At 36.7% G+C, this 18,480-nt stretch overlaps 1 protein-coding gene across 2 annotated transcripts; it reads right to left on the bottom strand.

Annotated features, from left to right (window-relative positions):
* Positions 1 to 679: 679 nt before the first annotated feature.
* LOC146468328 (homer protein homolog 1-like) lies at positions 680 to 16,445 on the bottom strand. 2 transcript variants are annotated; one of them, XM_085124970.1, is made up of 9 exons: positions 16,057 to 16,445; positions 13,745 to 13,901; positions 11,356 to 11,487; positions 9,505 to 9,723; positions 5,924 to 6,027; positions 4,898 to 5,054; positions 4,312 to 4,431; positions 3,707 to 3,757; positions 680 to 2,829 (listed from the first exon to the last, which is right to left on the bottom strand). In XM_085124970.1, the coding sequence occupies exons 1-9, from the start codon at positions 16,191 to 16,193 to the stop codon at positions 2,623 to 2,625; spliced, it is 1,284 nt and encodes a 427-aa protein (XP_084981096.1). In that variant the 5' UTR covers positions 16,194 to 16,445; the 3' UTR covers positions 680 to 2,622. The 2 variants fall into 2 exon arrangements, with proteins under 2 accessions (XP_084981096.1, XP_084981097.1); XM_085124971.1 differs by lacking the exon at positions 16,057 to 16,445 and adding an exon at positions 13,983 to 14,208.
* Positions 16,446 to 18,480: the final 2,035 nt, after the last annotated feature.

Raw genomic sequence — 18,480 nt, 5'->3', positions numbered from 1 at the left:
GACGAAAAACGAAAGAAAAGCTAGAAGTCAGACTTAACACATTGCAAATATTAACAAAACAGTTTTTAAAATTGTTTCTTCCTGAGATTTTTCCTTGTATTAATCACAAAACTAAGACCCCGTCCACACGTATCCGGATATTTTTGAATCCGCAACTTTTTCTTTCCGGATACGGCTATCGTCCACACGCATCCGGCGAATTCGCAAGCGAATCCGGAAATTTTTGAATCCGCTCTCCAGAGTGGAAATTTTTGAATCCGATAACATTGTTGCGGATTCAAAAATATCCGGATACGTGTGGACGGGGTCTAAGTGACAGTTAATATTGGCCGGCATTGGTCCGAGTCTTTCTATGTTCCAAATAGCCTAACCCCCCCCCCCCCCCCCCCCACCAAACTTTCTTCTATACAGTATCAGTTACTATTTTGTTATTTAAACGCTTCCGTTAGCAAGGAAACGCGTTTATACGCGAGTCAGCTGACCCCATTGATACCCTCATAAATTGCTGATTTTCTATGCGGGCAGAGTTTCCCTTTAATTTTACTTCTTTACAAACTGAGCAGACCGATCTCCCTAGTCCAGAATTTTCCAGTTTCTTAAAAAACTTTGGACTAAAAGGAAATGCCCTCAGTTCGGCATCAGTAGATGTTAAATTACAGTCACCACTAACAACAAAGTTTATATTGCACCAAACAAATGCATTTAATAATATATTAAAGTTGAGTAACTTGAGTTGTACATTATATACAGTATTGGACATTTTACAAATCCTAATCTATTGTTGTCCTTATCAATTTAGTAAAATTTTGCTTCCTGAAATCACTCTCTTTTTAAAATAAGGCACCCATCACACTTCACACGATATATTACATGACAATTGTACAATTATTGTACAGTCTATGACTGATTTTTGTTTACAAGGAAGAAAATCCTTCTAATTTATAACTAAGGCATCTAATGACAAAGGTTTAAGAAAACCACCCTACTGTTATGACCAAAATATAACGTGTAAAAAGTACACGAATAACCAAAATGTCACCTCATTTCTGTAAAGATGTAAGAATATATAAACCACTAAGCCTTCTTATTATAGCATCACTTTCATCTCTTCAATTTACACAAATCATCTGTTTTTTTTTTAAAAAACTGAGATTGGGTTTAAGTTTGATTACACGTTTGATTATTATTTACTTGGTATATTGGAGAAACTGATCCAAGATAAAAAAAAAAAAAAAAAAAGGAGAGGCGGGAGGGGGAATAAATATCCCTAAAACCTCAAAGCTCCATTATTTCAGTTGTGTCGTTATTGCCCGTTTGATAAATACAGCACCACACTTGGCATTTTACGAGCTGTTGTTGGCTTCACTAAAATGTTAGGAGACCTTGATTTGCATTGTTATCAAGACTTTGGCCCCACCGAAAATAAAAGCAATTAGTTTTCAAGTGTTACGAAATTCTGAGCTGTCATTTTGACAAAGAAGACTTTAGATTTTCTTTAAAACCAAATCCGAATTTCTGAGGTGATTAAGGTTTCGGCTTAGGGTTAAGGCTTACATTGTCAGCTGTACCTTCCGAACAGATATCTACCGAAATGAACGTTGGGTACCCCTGATTTTTAGACTGGATAATAAAACAGTTTTCTAGTACAGTGTAACTCTAATTTGCAGCCACTCATAACTGCACATAAACTTTTATTATTTTGTTATCAAAAATACCTTAGTTGATACCGTTTAAGGACAGTGTATCCTTTTGTTACTACACAAACATTAACCCATTTCGGGATGGTCTGAGCAACTCAAATTCCTTAAGGAGTCTAAGGACTGTGCATAAGTAATACAAAGCTATTTTTGTGTGGTTTATGACTATACAGGAAAAGCAGGTCTTTAACAAGGGCTAAAAAGAAAACTGGGGCTCAACCACCGATTTTTCAAAGGTAATTAAGCAGTAGACCTTTTCACTGGACCCTGTTAACCTGCAGCTTTATTGTTTTGTTTTTCGTCCTTTTGTCCTCTCGACCAAAAATGTAAAACGTTGCAAACAGTGCAGCTCACCACAAATTAAGCTTCAATTTGAGAAATATGAATGGTTACCCACAATTTTCCGTTTTGGATTCAAATAGCCCTTGCTAAGATCTACTCTTCCCACACAGCCATAATTGCACAACAATACCACCATCTGTATTAGCAGACACCATCCTCATGCCTTAACAACGACTACCATATAAATGGGATTTCTACTTGCGATCACTGCTTGTTCAAACATTTAGGTCACAAGAAAAAGGAAATAATCACCAAAAATTAAATGTCTTGATGTCTAAGCAAATTCTCCTAAACCACTTTCATAAGAAATATAAGGAAGACAATTAGGAGAATACACAAATTGATGTTGGAACTTTAAAGGTGAATATGACCACATTTTTATGACTTGGTGGCATAATATAAATTTTCTATAAAATACCACATTGCAATATTTTAATTATTGCTTGACTGGACGCTATGTCATTAACCACAAATCATTTATAATGAATTTTTGTATTCTTTATCTATAAATAAATTAAATCTTCTCTCAGTTGCTGCAATTGAAAGCTTCAAATTGAAGTTAGATGTTAATAAATGCACCATTTTAGCTGCTTTCTAATTCAGCGGGCTTGCATTGCAAGCTTGCAGCCAATCTTAAGCTGAGTGAATTCATCTCATCAATCTTTCCAGCCAGCTCCTGTTGGAGATCACTCAGTTCTTTGACACGAGTTTCATCCAAGGCTGACTCACTTATCTGTGACATCAGCTCCTGCACTTTCAACTGCATTCTTTCACTTTCCACTTGCAGAGTCTAAAAAGATAACAATGTTCAGACAGGTGCACCAAGAAGGTAACATGGCTGAGGACATCTTATGTCAGATTTTATGTTGGTTTTCATTTTTGCTCAGACTTGCCTGATTTTCTTTGCATGTGGCCTAAAATTATCCTCTTAACATATAGTCCTGTATTTTTCTCCATCAAACCCTTATAACTTGTGCTGCTTCACTGCCCTCTTTGTCCTCATTTACAAAGGATACTAAGTGTCTTTTTCAAAAAAGGGCAACCAAAACAGGCAAAACAGATACAGGGCAATGTTTTAGTAATAAATGTATATTACCAAATGCAAAAAGTGAGGATAATCAGGGCAAAAATGACCGTAAATTTGACAAAGATAGTTATGCTCTCTGAACTCTTCCATTATCTACCATTTACGTCACTCTGAATCCCTAGACTGCCTCTTGCTACGAAACGTTTTGAGAGCACTGATTAGAACGACTCTATCCTATGCAATATTGGTGATAATGGCTCACCACCAGACAATTTGTGATGTTACTAGAATAGAATTAAATTTTCTATTTACAACAGCTTAGTCATATTTTCCATAAGAGTGAAAAAGGGTAGAACAATGTTTAAAACAAAACAGGTAAATTTAAAATTGTGTGTTTGATTTCCAGATCTGGTCTAATTTACATCCACAAGCACAATACTTACCATCACTTATAGAGCGCTGGACACAGCGGTCTATAAGTGATTTTATTATTATTATTATTATTATTATTATTATTATTATTATTATTATTTATTAACATGCAACATAAGAAGATTCACTTATTTCGATTTCATGAATGTGAACTGGCCAGTTTCATGTTTCTGGGCCAAAATATGAAAATATAGAGATGTCAGCTCACCTGGTTCTGATTTGTGAGTTCAGCATTTGCTTGCCTCAAATTAGTATTGTCCTGGGAAAAATAATCTTGTCATTAGCACATGCAAAAATTATCGGGGGTTATTTTTAAGAGCTGGGCAAAGAACAACTGCCTGTGAACATGATGTCACACATCTGCTACTTAAAATTAAAATTATAGTTGTTTGTGAAAAAACATGCTGACCAGTGTCCATAGGACAAACTGTCAAGAGAAACCACAATGTCAAGTTGAAATAGTTCAATTCTTTAAGTGTTGTGTTGAATTTGCTCCCGATGAAACCCATTTTTCAATATTGTAGCTTAACACCTGACCCAAGTGAACATAAGCAATCAGCTCTGATCATCTCTACCACAAGCCTCAACAAATCAAATGACAACACAAAGATTAAATGTATCTTTCTAGTTATTCAAACATCATCCAAGATGGTCATTGTCAATACGTCCCAAGGGGAAGGAAGTCTCAAAAGCCAAACTTGTGAAGGAAAGTATGAAGCTTATTCCAGAGGGTTGGAGTGGGTAGGATGGGAGGTGGGGGTGGGGGAGTGTAACAACACAATAACCCCCACCACACAGGGGTAAGGCACTGACCTCATCCTTTTGTCTAATCATACTCTCAAGTTGAATTATCCGTCCATCCAGGGTAAGCTTCTCTTGTTGAAGAGCATTAAATTTCTCAGCTACTTGATCTGAGGATTCTAGTTCTTGGACCTTGAAGGAAAGAAAAATAACCCATTAGCAAGACTGTTCACAGCACAACCAAAGACAACCATGTTAGCGTTACTATTTTTTTGATACCACCTGGGTTTCCCCCCTGAATAAATTGGTTCATGTAGTTATTATTCTTTTTATGTGAAAGACACTTCAGTTAATAACCAACTTTTTGCTTCATTAACATGGCAGCCTCAGCTAAGCTAGACAGCTCGTCACTCAATCTTCCCAATTCTCTATACAAACCACAAATCACATGGCCAGCTCTGTGATGTTTGCTACCCTTTTTAACGTCAGTAAATGTTGACCAATGGCAATCGAAACCTTGATGTCCATGGCATTTCATTGCATGAGACAAAACTGGTTTCATCTCCTTGACAACTCCTACAGACATTATGAACTGTTTTTACTCCAGTCTACTATACATGTACGTACTGCGGAACACAGAGCATTTTTCTGCACCCACCTTTTTCCTAAGTTTGATATTTTCTTCCTTGTAGGCATTTAGCTGTTTCTTCCATTCCTCCACATTTGCTGTACTCTCCTGTAGAGCCGCTGTTAATCTGGCATTGTTGTTCTTCAGTGTCTGTAGTTCTGTCTCCCATTTTTTAGCATTAGCTGAGCTACAAATTTCACAAAATGGCAGCAAAGCATTAATATTCCACTTAACTACACATCTGCCTTATCATAGAAAAAAAATTTCCTTTCAGAATTCAAATTGTTGGAAAAAAATAGACAAGTATATTTTAATATTCAGTTTGATGAACAAGAAGCTGGTAATGCCAATGAAATCTAGCTACAATTTAAATGAATGGAATGATAATTTTATTGGAAGTATAAAAATCCAATCACTAGCTCCTGTATGTCTAGTTCTAACCCTCTTCCCTTCCAGATGTGGTTTTTATGTGGAGGTGTGACCTGGTGTAGTGGTTAGCACTTCAGACATACAATTGGACTTTTGGTCAAAAGAACAGAGGATTGGTGATTCAAGTTAAATTGTGCAGTTCCAGAAAATATCCATACTCCCCCCACGGAAGGTTTTTTGTTTTGCACCCCCCTTCCCCCCAGGAAATTCCAGTTTAGCTTCATACTTTGCTTCTAAAATTCTGCCTTTAAGAACCCCCCTCCCCCAAGGAATTTCCAATGACCTTCCATGGGGTGGGTATGGATTTTTCCTGGAACTGCACATTGGCCTCTGCATAGTTGTGTTTTTACTCCTCATTGTTTCTCTTCTGAGCCCACGTACATAAATTGATACTGGCGACATACTGCTAGGAGTAACACTGTCATTGGGTAGCCTCCCATCCAGGGGGAGGAGGGGTGTGTGGCAGTACTCCTAGTTGCTTCATGTTACAGCCATGTGGGCCACTTTGGCTCATAGTGTGACCAAACCTTTAACCTGTTATTAACAACCACCTTCTCACATGAAGTATTCCCCAACTGTGGGCTATAAGCTGCAGTTTGCTCAAAAATAATTAATAAATAAATTTACCTCTGGGCTAGGGCCATTTTCAGTCTATCATTTTCATATTTCAAGTGTGATTCTGTGTTTCCAATCACTTTATGGCTGATCCCTGAGCTGTCTTTTGTTTCTTCCTGTAACAATAACAACAACAAAAATAAGATACTTTGGCTGTTGGGAATGAATTTTGCTTCATAAATCCCAACACAAAGGAGTTTGATAACCATTCTAGACCACTGGACATTCCGTGTTCATTAAACAACTATTATAGGAAAGAAAGTTCAGGACACGAGTAGGCACACAGGAGGTAAATCCCATTGACAGCCAGCCTACGTGCATTTGTTGAGTGGTTTTAGCCTAAAAATTAAGTGCTTCAAAATGAAAAAAAATAATAAATAATAAAAAAAACTTATGACTTGTACCAGAATTATCAACAATGTCAATTCTCTTAAAAAATTATGCAGAAAATTCAAACAGTTGACTAGAGGATTCAGATGACTAGAATTCATCAATCTTATGTAAGAAGATATACGTAGTTACACACATTTCCTTTAGATACTCAATATCTGAAGGAAAACACAATGGAATAAAGGTCACAACTTTCACCAGTAATAGTACTTACACTTTACATACTGTACTCACTTAACAAATTATCAGATATTAAATTACAAACCACAACTATAAATTAAAACTAAGTGTAAAGTAGCTGAAGTATATGTAAGGTGTAATAAACAAAACTCAAGGAAAATGCAATAGTTGACAATGAAAATGTTTAAACAGTTATTCAGATGTTAATTTAAACAGTCTGTGATGACTGAACATTAAGGTGTCTACAAGAATGTTTGAAGAATGCAAATTTACTTGTGCTGGCAATGGAACTGTCATTTTAAATGATGCTGGCAGAGATATTTTTCTGTTCACTTTTGCCATATTCCCTCAGCTTTCACTGAACCGGCTTACAGATGGATGCAGCCATTATAAATATTGAAACGCTTGAATAGAATGATCTGCTGATTATTGAAGCAGAGTGATTTGCATGTTAGATCAACTAAAGTGTTAAAATAATAATTATTGTCGATGGCATAATTTGCAAATGATTTGTGAAAAGCCATTTTTTATCTCACACTGCACTGCATTGCATTGAACTTTTGCATTAAAATTCAGATAGACTTACTAGGCACTCAATACACTGTATAAAATTTCATATAATTATGTGTGACAAGGGAAAATAAGACCAAAGAAAGATTGCGTAATTTGCCACGCAATAGACCTCTCCTGCCGTGCAATGCGGCCCAATTTGCTATCAATGTCGAGATATTTCGCCAATTTTTATCGTGAAAGGTCAGAAGCCCTGAGACTACAAGAATGTTTGAAGAATGCAAATTTACTTGTGCTGGCAAATGATGCTGGCAGATATTTTTCTGTTCACTTTTATCATATTCCCTTTGAGCAGCTTTCACTGAACAGGCTTAAAGATGGATGCAGCCATTATAAATATTGAAATGCTTGAATAGAATGATCTGTTGATTATTGAAGCAGAGTGATTTGCATGTTAGATCAACTGAAGTGGTTAAAAATAATATTATTGCAAATGGCACAATCTGCAAATGATTTGTGAAAAGCCATTTTTTATCTAACACTTGAATGATCAGTCAATGTCAAATTTAACAGGATGAGTGCTAATAATGAGGCAAAATATATAGCCAGAGGCAAACACTTACTAATTAAGTACAGCATTAGTTAAGAACACAATCAATTTAAATCAATGCACAAAGTGATGCATCACTCTGTTGGTAAAAATGTCATGCTTGAATATTTCGAGTCCAAAAGTTAGTGAAATGAAAATAATAATTATAATAATTATAATAATAATAATAAGTTTTATGTTTTACCCTTGTGTTAATATTTCAATTTTTTTTAAAATAGAAATTTTAGGCCTGTACACCGTACTAATCTACTAATCTTTGGGTGGGGGTGCTTGTAGGACATTTTCAACTTTTTTAGTGTTAAATTCCAGTAACCCTTTGTGGCTAACTTTATATGCATTCATATGTCGTACATTGCACATAATAATAATTGATTTCTATGGCACCAAAATCCTAAAGTCCAATCTTATGGCACTTTACAGTGTAGCTTTAAGAATGTAAAAGGAGAATAATTAGGTGATAAACAATGATAAAGAAATTAGCACCTAAAAAAAAAAAGGAAGTACATATCAATTCAAAATTTCTATCAAATTTTAACAGGAAAGAAAGTTCAAATAAAAGAATTTCAAGCAGTATATTAATAAAATGTCATAAGAAAATCTTTCACTGTCCTAGGAGCTAATGAGGTCTCAATTTCAGGGCCAGCAGAGAATGTGAATATGACTAACTGCAGTTGGGCAATGATTGTTCTATAATTTGGTTAGTCACAATACTGCTGTCAACTGGGAAGGGAGAGAGAGATGGGAGGGGGGGGGGGGGAGGGGGGACTGTACTCCTCCCCAATTCTCAAGGGTTGTGCAATACACCCAAAACAAGTTGAATCATCTAAGGATGGATTCGATTGGACAAACCAGAAGTGATGTCACAAGAGACTAAGAAAAAATATATGTTGGTTGTTACGTTGGCAAATTGAGAGAGGTTCATTTTCATTCATTACACAAATGTTACCTCAAACACACGCTTTAAGAGAATGAGAAAGGTTCTTGTTGTTTCTGTTATGATTTTCTGACTGGACTTCCAGTGAGTTGAATTGTCTGGTTAGGTGTATTGGACATGGACACAGTTCTCTACACCCTGACCCTAGTTTAGCCCGAAAAGTATAATACATCATGTCCATAGCCATTTGCAGATGTGATATTTGGTTACAATTGTATTTGAAGCAACAAATTGCCATGTATCATGTCAAATGATGTTTCTATGTTTGGAGGTGAGAGAAGCACATTGATTAGCTCTTGTAGTTCCCTGAAACAATCCTCAATTTCGGACAGAAGTCATACGCTGAAAACTCAATTTCTGACCAAAATGAAAAACTCTAAATTGACTAATTTCATATTAAAACAGCTCAAAAGCCTTTGAGAATGTGGCATACCTCTGTATCAACAGTTTATGCAGGGGAGTGCTGGTGATAGCACAACCCCATAGATTCTAATCCTAATAAAACCTGAATTGTATAATCCCAGAAAATGCCCATACCCCAGCACCCAACTGAAGGGATTGGAACTTCCAGGGGGAATGGAGGGGTGTAGTCTCATAGGTCAACAATTTAAAGAAATGTGTGAAGCTAAATTTGCATTTCCAGATTGGTAAGGGGTAGTAGGGGAAAATATTTCTTGGGAACAGTTGAGGATGCCAGTTAACACTGTGAGGACCAGACTGTCAATGTTGCTTCCTACTGTGATAAGTTATACTATCTCAGGTAGTGTCAGTTTTACTGTAGTGTCAGTTTTACTGTAGTGTCAGTTTTACTGTAGTGTCAGTTTTACTGTAGTGTCAGTTTTACTGTAGTGTCAGTTTTACTGTAGTGTCAGTTTTAAATGTAAATGTGTGCAACCATCATTTAAAAGACCAAAAAAGCGCCATTTTTTCACTCTAAAAAATCTCCTTGAAGTAGCCTTTATCTCTTACCTCTCCACTGCTTGCAGAGGAGTTGCTTTTCACTGATGATGATTTGTGTCCAATGCTTGGTGTACTGATGGGTGACTCTGTTACTCCATTCACTGCTCCACTTGACGACGTACCATTCGTAGTGACATTCACACCAGTCACTGATGAAGAGGATGTTCCACTGCCTGTGCTACCAGCTGTGCGAGTGGTGCCTTTGGCTTCTTTGAATTTATCAGCAAACTGAAATCCAGAAGGCACAGCGAAATAAAAACTACCCACCAGTAGACAAATCAGAAGAGGACATACCTAACCCTCTTTTAATCCAAAATAAATGCATTATATACATACTAGCCAATTTTTTGAAAAGGAGATCATTTTTTTGGCCTCAAGAACTGTCAAAATGACACACAAGAGAGAGGAAAAGAAAAGAGGAGAAAGAGGAGAAGGAAAAAAGACTGGCAGACCAAGTTATCTTTTTCTATTACTGACTTTGGGGTATTTGAATGACAAAAAATGATGCGCATTACACCCTTGCCAATGGATGATTTGAGTAGGACCATTTTCAAAACCAAGCTGGCTATGAGTTCATGAATACAACAATACTTGTTGTTTTATAAAACAAGTTAATTAACTGAGACTACAATATGCAAATAACTGGGAGAAATTCAGTTAAAAAAAATACATAAAAATTGCATTACTGTATTTTCCCATTTTGTTTAAAAAGTATGAGCATTGTAACTAAGGATGGGATGGTATACAGCATTGCAGGGAGACAATTACCAAAACAATGTAATGATTCCTACAAAACTCCTCAAATATTTTGTAATGACAAAATAGCAAAAAATGATAATACTTTACAGCCTGTTGTTGTGTGCTTAGTGACCTGGCCTTTCAGTAGAGTGAGATCAGGTTGACTTTGTTTTGATACAAACATGAGTGTATCTCATACGTAAATGAAAGAAAATAGCATAAGAACAATATAATGTCATATAAAAAGTATTGAGGTTTGTATCAAAACAAAGTCAACTGAGTTTCCACGCAAAGGTCAGACCTGTCACTTATTAAACACTCTAAAATGGGCTATCATCAGATCTTAACAGTGAAAATCATGACTATTCTGCACCAAGTAAATTGGTTTGAACAGCGTACATATGGTCTCACATACACAAACAACAGTTAGTCAATATCACATTACAATTATAATAAATATTCAATATCAATGATGACATTTGGGGTTTTGCTGAAAAATATTTACATTAATGATACTTGTGAGAAACATTTCAGTTGTTTCATGTACCTTTCAACACTACTCACATAACAACTATTTATTTTTAGGAAATTTGTTTGTTGTTGTAATTTTTGTGTTTCCAATCATTTAACTGTCAGTAATCAATACTTTTTCCTATTTATACATGTGATGCTGGTACTTTGCTTGAACAAGAATGAAGTATCACAGCCCAGCAGTGTACACATGTTTCACTTGTTTGTAGCCTGGCAACTCCCACACAATTTGGTGCTGAATATCTGTTTTACATGCACAATGTTTACTTCCAAAAATTCATTTTCTAATCATCCTGAAAGCTGAAAAATGAAAAATGTTTACAAGATCAAGAAACACATTGGGCTAGAAAAAATACATTTCAGGTCAAAACTCTTCCGGAACTTTGAGATACTGACCCCTTGGTTAAACCTTGAGTGATGACATCGCAATATTGATATTGAAAATGTGCCAAATATCGGGAACTATCATACTTGTATCAGATGAATTTGATAACTAGTATTGGCTCAGTCTTAATCTCACGCTTTCTGTTGTGATCTGATTACACATTAAACTAATTGCTAAAATGTCAGTAGTAACAATAAAATACCAACCTTATTCAGTTCAGCCTCAGAAGGAAATCCCAATCCAAACACTGTGTTAGCCCTTGCATCAGACCACTGGCCAAACTTTTGTGAAGTTTTGGTGAACGTCATGTTTGGTAATACAGTACTGTTAATGATCGCCTGAAGGTCAGAGAGGGTAAAAATGTTGAAAAGTGTTAAAATGTCTAACCCAACAAGCCTAGCTTTTTAGTCGTATCCCAACAGTCCTTCCCTACAAAAGCTTACTCAACAGAATGGTGTATATAAATTTTACATAAGACATAGTTTTAGTTAGATTTTTTTTTTTAAACAAATGTTACTTCTGTATTATTAGTAACATGTCCCTATTGGAAATTAGCTTTGTTTGATGGGTCTACCGTGAATAAAATAATGCTAATGTTAAACTGCAGAGCCCTGGGGAGGCCTGACTTTACAGGAATTGTATGTCACTCATTAGCATTTGAGCATTTAGTGGCCTTTCTAACAAATTCCCATTGATATTTAGTGACCATTCACAAAAACCCTGCAGCGGGGCATAATTTTGGAAATGAAAATTTTCCTTTAATTTTACGTATGGTTCAAATGCTCTGCCTTTGCCCCACTCTGCATAAAGTTAATTCATTAATTCATCCGTTTGTCCAATCATTTCCATTCATCTGCCAACATTGAAATTGGCCTTTAATGCTGTGCTATTCCCTTTCATTTAAAACTTTGACTGCAAATTGTCTCTCTTTACCCATCTTGGAAGCCTTGGAGGAGGGAAGTACTCCCTTAAATAAGTTATATAACTACCGGTAGGTACAGTACCAAAAGGTATGGCTTTTGAGCCATTTTGGTCTTAAAAAGGTATATATTTTAATCACTTTAGTCTGAAAAATTATGGGTATGAATTTTACAGGCCAGGTCTGCAAAAGGGTACCAAGAAATTACATATTTTGGTATGAAATAGGGTCAGAGTTTGGAGATCCAAGCCACACACCCCCACCAAAAAATCAGCGCAATATTTCACTCCCCCCCCCCCCCTTCCTGGGCTTGGAGCATCTCCACAAGGAAAGTAGTCAGTTTACCTAGTCAAACGCTAGGTAGCCAACTGTCCTCACTACTTTTAAAAACATTTATTAGCGACCTGAAAGATGAAAGGATCAGTTAATATCAGGGAAAAGTATTAACCAGCTTTCGAACAACCCAGCCCTGGTTTTCCAGTTACTTTGTTGACGCTAGTCTCAACTTTAAAACAGCTGAATGAAAAACAGCCTTGAAAAATTATAAAATTGCAAAAGGGGATGTATTATTTACCAAATAAACAGAACAAGGTATGCAAGCAATTTCCTCGATGGATTCCTGGATTAACAAGTTATGACAAATTCCTTTGAAATAGGTCAAGATTATGCCAATTTACATAATATAATTTAATAAAGGAGTTTACTGAGAAAAAAAATCCAAACACACAAAGATGAATGTGTTAAAACTGTTGTTAACAGCAGCTATGTGCCAAAAGAAAGAAACACTAGATTGATAAGACAAACAATATTATTGTTGTCAAGACAATGAATACTTTTAACTTTAAATTTAAACTCCAAAATTAATCATCTTATGGAATTTAAACAACCTAAATCAAAAGAAAGCCACTTACAGGAAGGATCTATGAACAATAAAACTTCACAATTTACTTTCAAAACTATATTAAGAAGAATAAATTTGAATAGTTTTGAGGAACGCTTCGGTGAACACAAATTATTAAATTCTTCTCGGTTGGCAAATTATCTCTAGAGGGACTTGAAAGAGGTTTAATTCATAAACAAAGCGCCATTTTAAAAAAATCAACAATACTACATTTGCAGACGGATAAGCTTTACAGTAGTTCTATTTTTTAAAAGAGATGTACAAAAATCCCAAACACTTATTCAACCTGCTAATTCAAGAGCTGTCAATATCGGGTCACTGTGGGAATGCGTGCATTCAACTGATTTTAGATTTTACAGAAACAATTACCGATTTTGAGCAGAGAATATTATTGTAAAAAGGATTTCGACTGAATAAAACATTTATGTTCAAAATTCTACATTTTGAGTTCAAAACATAGCAGTTTCCTTCCATGTTACAGCTAAAACTTTGGCTGGAAGCCAAACACACGCTAATTGAAGATGGCCCAACAGGAAAAACGAACCAGATACATTGCCGTAATATTGGCGGTTTTGAGGTGAAAACTTCGTTTCGAAGATTTCCGTAGGAAAACACTCTGCAGAAATGTTTGCCTACGATTTAAGCCTTATTGAACGATGCAGACAAAATTAACATTTGGGGATTAACACGAAAGAGTGAAAATCAAGCGATACGAATAAAGTTGCCCCTCACAGCTTGAAAGCAGTACATCTTTTGAAATACGACGTTTCCCTACCTTTGAGCCATCAACGGATATGATACGGTGTGTTTCCTTGTTCGGGTCATAATAGAAAGACACAGTAACAGCCTGCTTGGAGCAAGGAAGCCAGCTTTTTTTCGTGGCTGGGTCGATCTGGAAGACGTGCGCTCGGGTCGAGAAAACCGGCTGTTCCCTGCCGAAGAACACATTAATTACACATCAAAATCTGGTCTCGTTACAATTATACTTACATTGCAGTCTTAAAGAGCTTTACCCCATCGATAAATGTGCTATTTCTTGGCGATAAATATCCGTTTGAGGCTAAGTTTACTCAGAGATGTTCATCTTTTGTGTGAAATTCACACTTCGCTCTGAACCTTGTCTTGGTAACCACGCCGGTAGCTCAGGAAATACTTCTCAGAGTTCTGTAAACACTCAAAATTAACATGAGCAAAAATCATCCAAATATAGAATTCGTAAGTAGTTCGCATTGATGCCAAGAGGATCTCAAAAAACAAGAAAATTGCCATAATATAGACTCAAAAATACGTATCTCTCGTCCAGTTTTTAATAATTATTTTGGACTTTAAACTCGGTTGGACTCCAAGACGGCAAAAGATCGTCAAAATATTGTAAAAAAAACGCTGTTAAATATATGAATATCACCATTCTTTGCCTTTTGTTGTCTCCCAAATTAATAGAAAACTTTGAATTTTGAAATGCAGATTCTCAATCTTCTTCATATCGCACTTTTTTTTACATAATTTTTAAATTAGACATATGATGATCCGACTGAACATCAAATTTAATAAGCATCGTTTCCTATAGTTACTTATTTCTCGTGCCGACAACCACAAATAGTAAGCCCTAGAGGCAAATAAATGAATTTATTCATAAATATTTTTCTTGCTTATAATTTTGGTCCAAAGTGTACTTACAGATCAATAATATCTTGGAGAAATTATTATTTTTGTAACCCCCTGTTACTCTCCAGATCTCCCAGTTATGAAGTCATGTTCTATTTTTTGGCGACAACCTTTTCCAAAACAGGATTTAATAGCTATCTCTATCATTTAACTGAAAACCGTTAAAAAATTCTGAATTTTTAACGGTTTTATCACTTTAAACAATATAAGTAATCCCTTAAATAGTCTAACCAATGTAGCTGTGCTGATTACCACTTTATAAGTTTTATCATGATAAAACGGGAGCCTGTCAGTGACTTACAACAATTTTGAAAATTTTGAATGTGAATAAAGTTGATTTTGTTTGTTGTTTGTTGTTTATATCCTGCAAAGTGTCTGTTATCCCTTTCCCCGAGGGGAAGCCATATTTGATGCGGAAAAAGTGTACCGAAGACGAAAATCAAATGTTTCACGAAACAAAATAGCTCACAATTCGTGAAGTATTTTGCAGTGTCCCAGGGTCTCATCTAGATTCAATCCACCCCTCGGGCAACCTCGTTACCAGCAGAGAAAATAAAGACGTTCAGAGCTTGGCACCTGACTTACACTCCATGCACAGATCCAGAAAAGTCCAGGGAAAAAATGTAACCGTTTTCCAACCGAAGGCGCGAGGTTATAAAGGACTGGGTTCATGCTTTAGGGGAAATTTTTTAAATTTTAACTCCTGAAAGTGCCATTTCCTGGGTTTTCAAGTGACGCTGACAGGCATTTTTAGGCCAAGTTTGTATTGGGTGATTTAAACTGGGATCCTCAGTGTTGAAGACAAGTCACTTGTTTTAATTTTCAAACCGGCGCAGTATTTCTAACTATTACTTTTACTCTTTGGAAGTTATTGCTTTGCATAGGTAGATTTCCTGAAGACGATTAGACTATTGACATTTCAAGAATGCTTACACAAAGTGCTCCATAGTTTAATATGGCCCTCCTAATGCTGAACCAGAGCAAATTCTTTCCAAAAGGCGTTAAAAGACTCGAAACCTGACAATGAACTTTTCAATTTCATATGAGTACAACTCTAGCCAGTACCGGTAAATAGCATTACCACACAGAAAGATTGGTTGACATATTATAAAAGAACAGAAGTGAGTTAAGATCCTATGGAAATTAAACGTTGCACTGAGAGTACAATGTCGACAGTGAATCGGTTTAGCAAAGGCATCTATATTGGTCAACTCAACCGTAACAATTCATTTCATTGAAGTCAGGAAAAAGCGTGCAAGACAAAGCGCTCAGTCTTGAAGCAAATCAAAGCGGTGGATAAACTGTTTCTAACGTAGCTAAAAGAGCAAACAAATTGTCATTGTAAAATACCTTAACTATACAAACTTTTTTAAACATTTTAACCTTATGTGAGAACATAACAAGCAAATGATTGCAACTTACTCTGGGGATGTCATTCGGCCATTAGCTTGGTCAGCTTCCATTGTATAGAAATCACTGAATCTGTTTGGTGGATCCACGCTCTCAATTGATGGCTCCTTATGCGTAAGGCTTAACCGCTTGCGAGCTTGTTTAAACATCAAGACGTTTTAGTCGGTTTCTTTGTGCGAGATCAGATCATTGACAGCGCTAAAAGTAAACAAACGTTTTGTTTTACTTTCCCTAAATACGAATAATTGTCAATAGGCCTCTAATGACGCGGATGATGCGAAAGCGAATTTGAACCAGTTCTTCAGTCGTTAACAGTTTTAAAATCTTTCAATATACTTTTCTCGACTTTTGATATCGCAGGTGTTGTAAAAACAACAAAGTCGCACGTCTTTGTCATGGGTAAAAGAGTTATACGTGCTGAAAAGACAGCATAGAACTTCAAGGTCATTGAACCAACGGAATTCTTTTGTTATTCCAATAAAAGAGGTTTCGCAATTTACACCTTTAATTACCATAACCACAAGAAGCACTGTGAAAAGCAAATACTTCCAAACCGGAAGGTAGCTTTTGCGGCAGACGTCATTATGCAATCACCGCAAGCGTTGAGTTCGCTTTTCCGCAAAGATTCAGATCATGCAGCCGCTATACATATTTCTCTGTTTTGAATCCTATCATTTAATCAAAATAGACCAAATAGTGCAGCTTAACCATCCCTCCACCCTTGTGTGTGTAGGGGGAGAGGAATAAGCTGCACCCCCCTCTTACTACAGAAGAGCACACCCCCAGGCATTTATAAGACTGGCACTATAGCATTTTCCTTTACTTATTTGTCTGCTTTTGATCGATGACTTGATTACATCACTGAGGCTTACCAAGATCCTTGAAATTTTGACCGGTTGAGCCACCCGATTCCCAAGCCTGGACGAACTCAGGATAAAGACCCCACCTCGGACCCGAAGAAATCTCGTGTTCGAGCATTCCGTGTTAGAAGCGTGGATTTTGCTCGGGTGGCTGGGTAATCAGAGTACGTACTCATCTTGCAACAAGTGCACTACAAACGGATAATGCACCGTTTTATAATGGGTTTTGCTTTGAATAATGATCAACCCAAGAGGTTAGATCATAGTTAGAGTCGTGGTCAGTCGTCAGCAGGAATTTTAGACTCCATCTCAGTGTCATGCCTGGAAACTTTGTGAGGTGTCTTGCGTGATTGTCGAATCCTATCATGAAAAGCAAGATCGAGATTGAGCTAATTTACTACTGATAATGTTAAGGTTAACATAAAAGCGAAACAAGGTTATCACATCTGGTCAATCACAACAATCGCAAACTGGAAACGAACCGGCTAGAGGCAGAAACGTGCAATGTTAAGCGCGGGAAAAACTGCGTAAAATGACAGTTACGACCCGACTGGATCGCACCTAGCACGGAAAAGCCTGTGCCAAGCAAGCGCAGTAAAAACGTATAAAAAGCCGTTAAATTATCAAACATGATTACCAAATGAACCAATCAGAATAGCCGGTACTAGAGGGGAAAACACTTGTAAAAAGGACAATCACGACAAGGGCAAATTAGCGCAAATGAAACTAGGTTTATTCTTCCTCCTTATTGGTTGAGACAAGAGCACGTTTGCTCCGATAAGCTAACGCATTTTGCATAAATCCAGAACTGCGGAGATCACCAAACAGCCAACGAAAACGTTAAACAAAGAAACCGGCTTAAAATGTTGTTTTTTGACCTTTTCTGGTTTCCAAGAATGCGGGTCTTAAAAGGGAATCAGTTTATGCAAGCAGTTGCGAAAAGAGAACCTGAAATTCAAGCTAGATCGTATTCAAGCCTGAGTTCAAGCCTGAATTTTTTTCAGGCTTTCTTTTGGCATCCGCTAAAGTTGCATACCTACCGTTTCCTCTTGAAATCCTTCGGGTGCCCCAAGTGAGAGCAATGCATGCTGGGGTTTAGGCGGTAGTCTTTTCTAAGGACATGGCTTAACCATGTTCATCTTCTGCTTCCCACTTGGTCGCAGCTTATTCTCTCCAGTCCTGTTCCTCTCCTTATCTCCTCGTTTGTAACACGTACTAGCCAACAGATTTTTAATACCCTTCTTACACTCTTGTACAAGGCGCCCGGCTTCTTCTCATCTCTCTTCTTATAGGCTTTAGTGGTCCTCCAGATTTCACAACCATATAACAAGACCGAGAAGACGTTAAACTTAAAGAATTAATGTTGAACTTGATCTTGATGGTCAACTGGCCGTTCTTCCAGAACTTTTGCAATGCTCAGCTTGTTATTTGCTGCCTTTTTTCCCCCAAGCTTTGCATTAATGTCATCTTCCGTACAGCCTGTCTTGCTGACACACAAAACTTTCAACGCCCTCAGTATCTTGGCCGACTACATGTACTTTCTCAATGTTAGGTGTATTCAACCTAAGGAGTCTTG

This window comes from Pavona decussata, unplaced genomic scaffold (assembly GCF_977016875.1).
Source record: "Pavona decussata unplaced genomic scaffold, jaPavDecu1.1 SCAFFOLD_133, whole genome shotgun sequence".
Lineage (NCBI taxonomy): Eukaryota > Metazoa > Cnidaria > Anthozoa > Scleractinia > Agariciidae > Pavona > Pavona decussata.
This window is presented reverse-complemented; position numbering and strand designations above follow the sequence as displayed.

Coding starts and splice junctions, on each gene's coding strand:
- LOC146468328 (XM_085124970.1), bottom strand. CDS start 16,193: ATGTTTAAACAAGCTCGCAAGCGGTTAAGCCTTACGCATAAGGAGCCA. Junction 5,055..5,923: donor AAAATGGCCCTAGCCCAGAG/GTAAATTTATTT, acceptor TGAAATTTGTAG/CTCAGCTAATGCTAAAAAAT. Junction 2,830..3,706: donor AACTCACAAATCAGAACCAG/GTGAGCTGACAT, acceptor TTATCTTTTTAG/ACTCTGCAAGTGGAAAGTGA.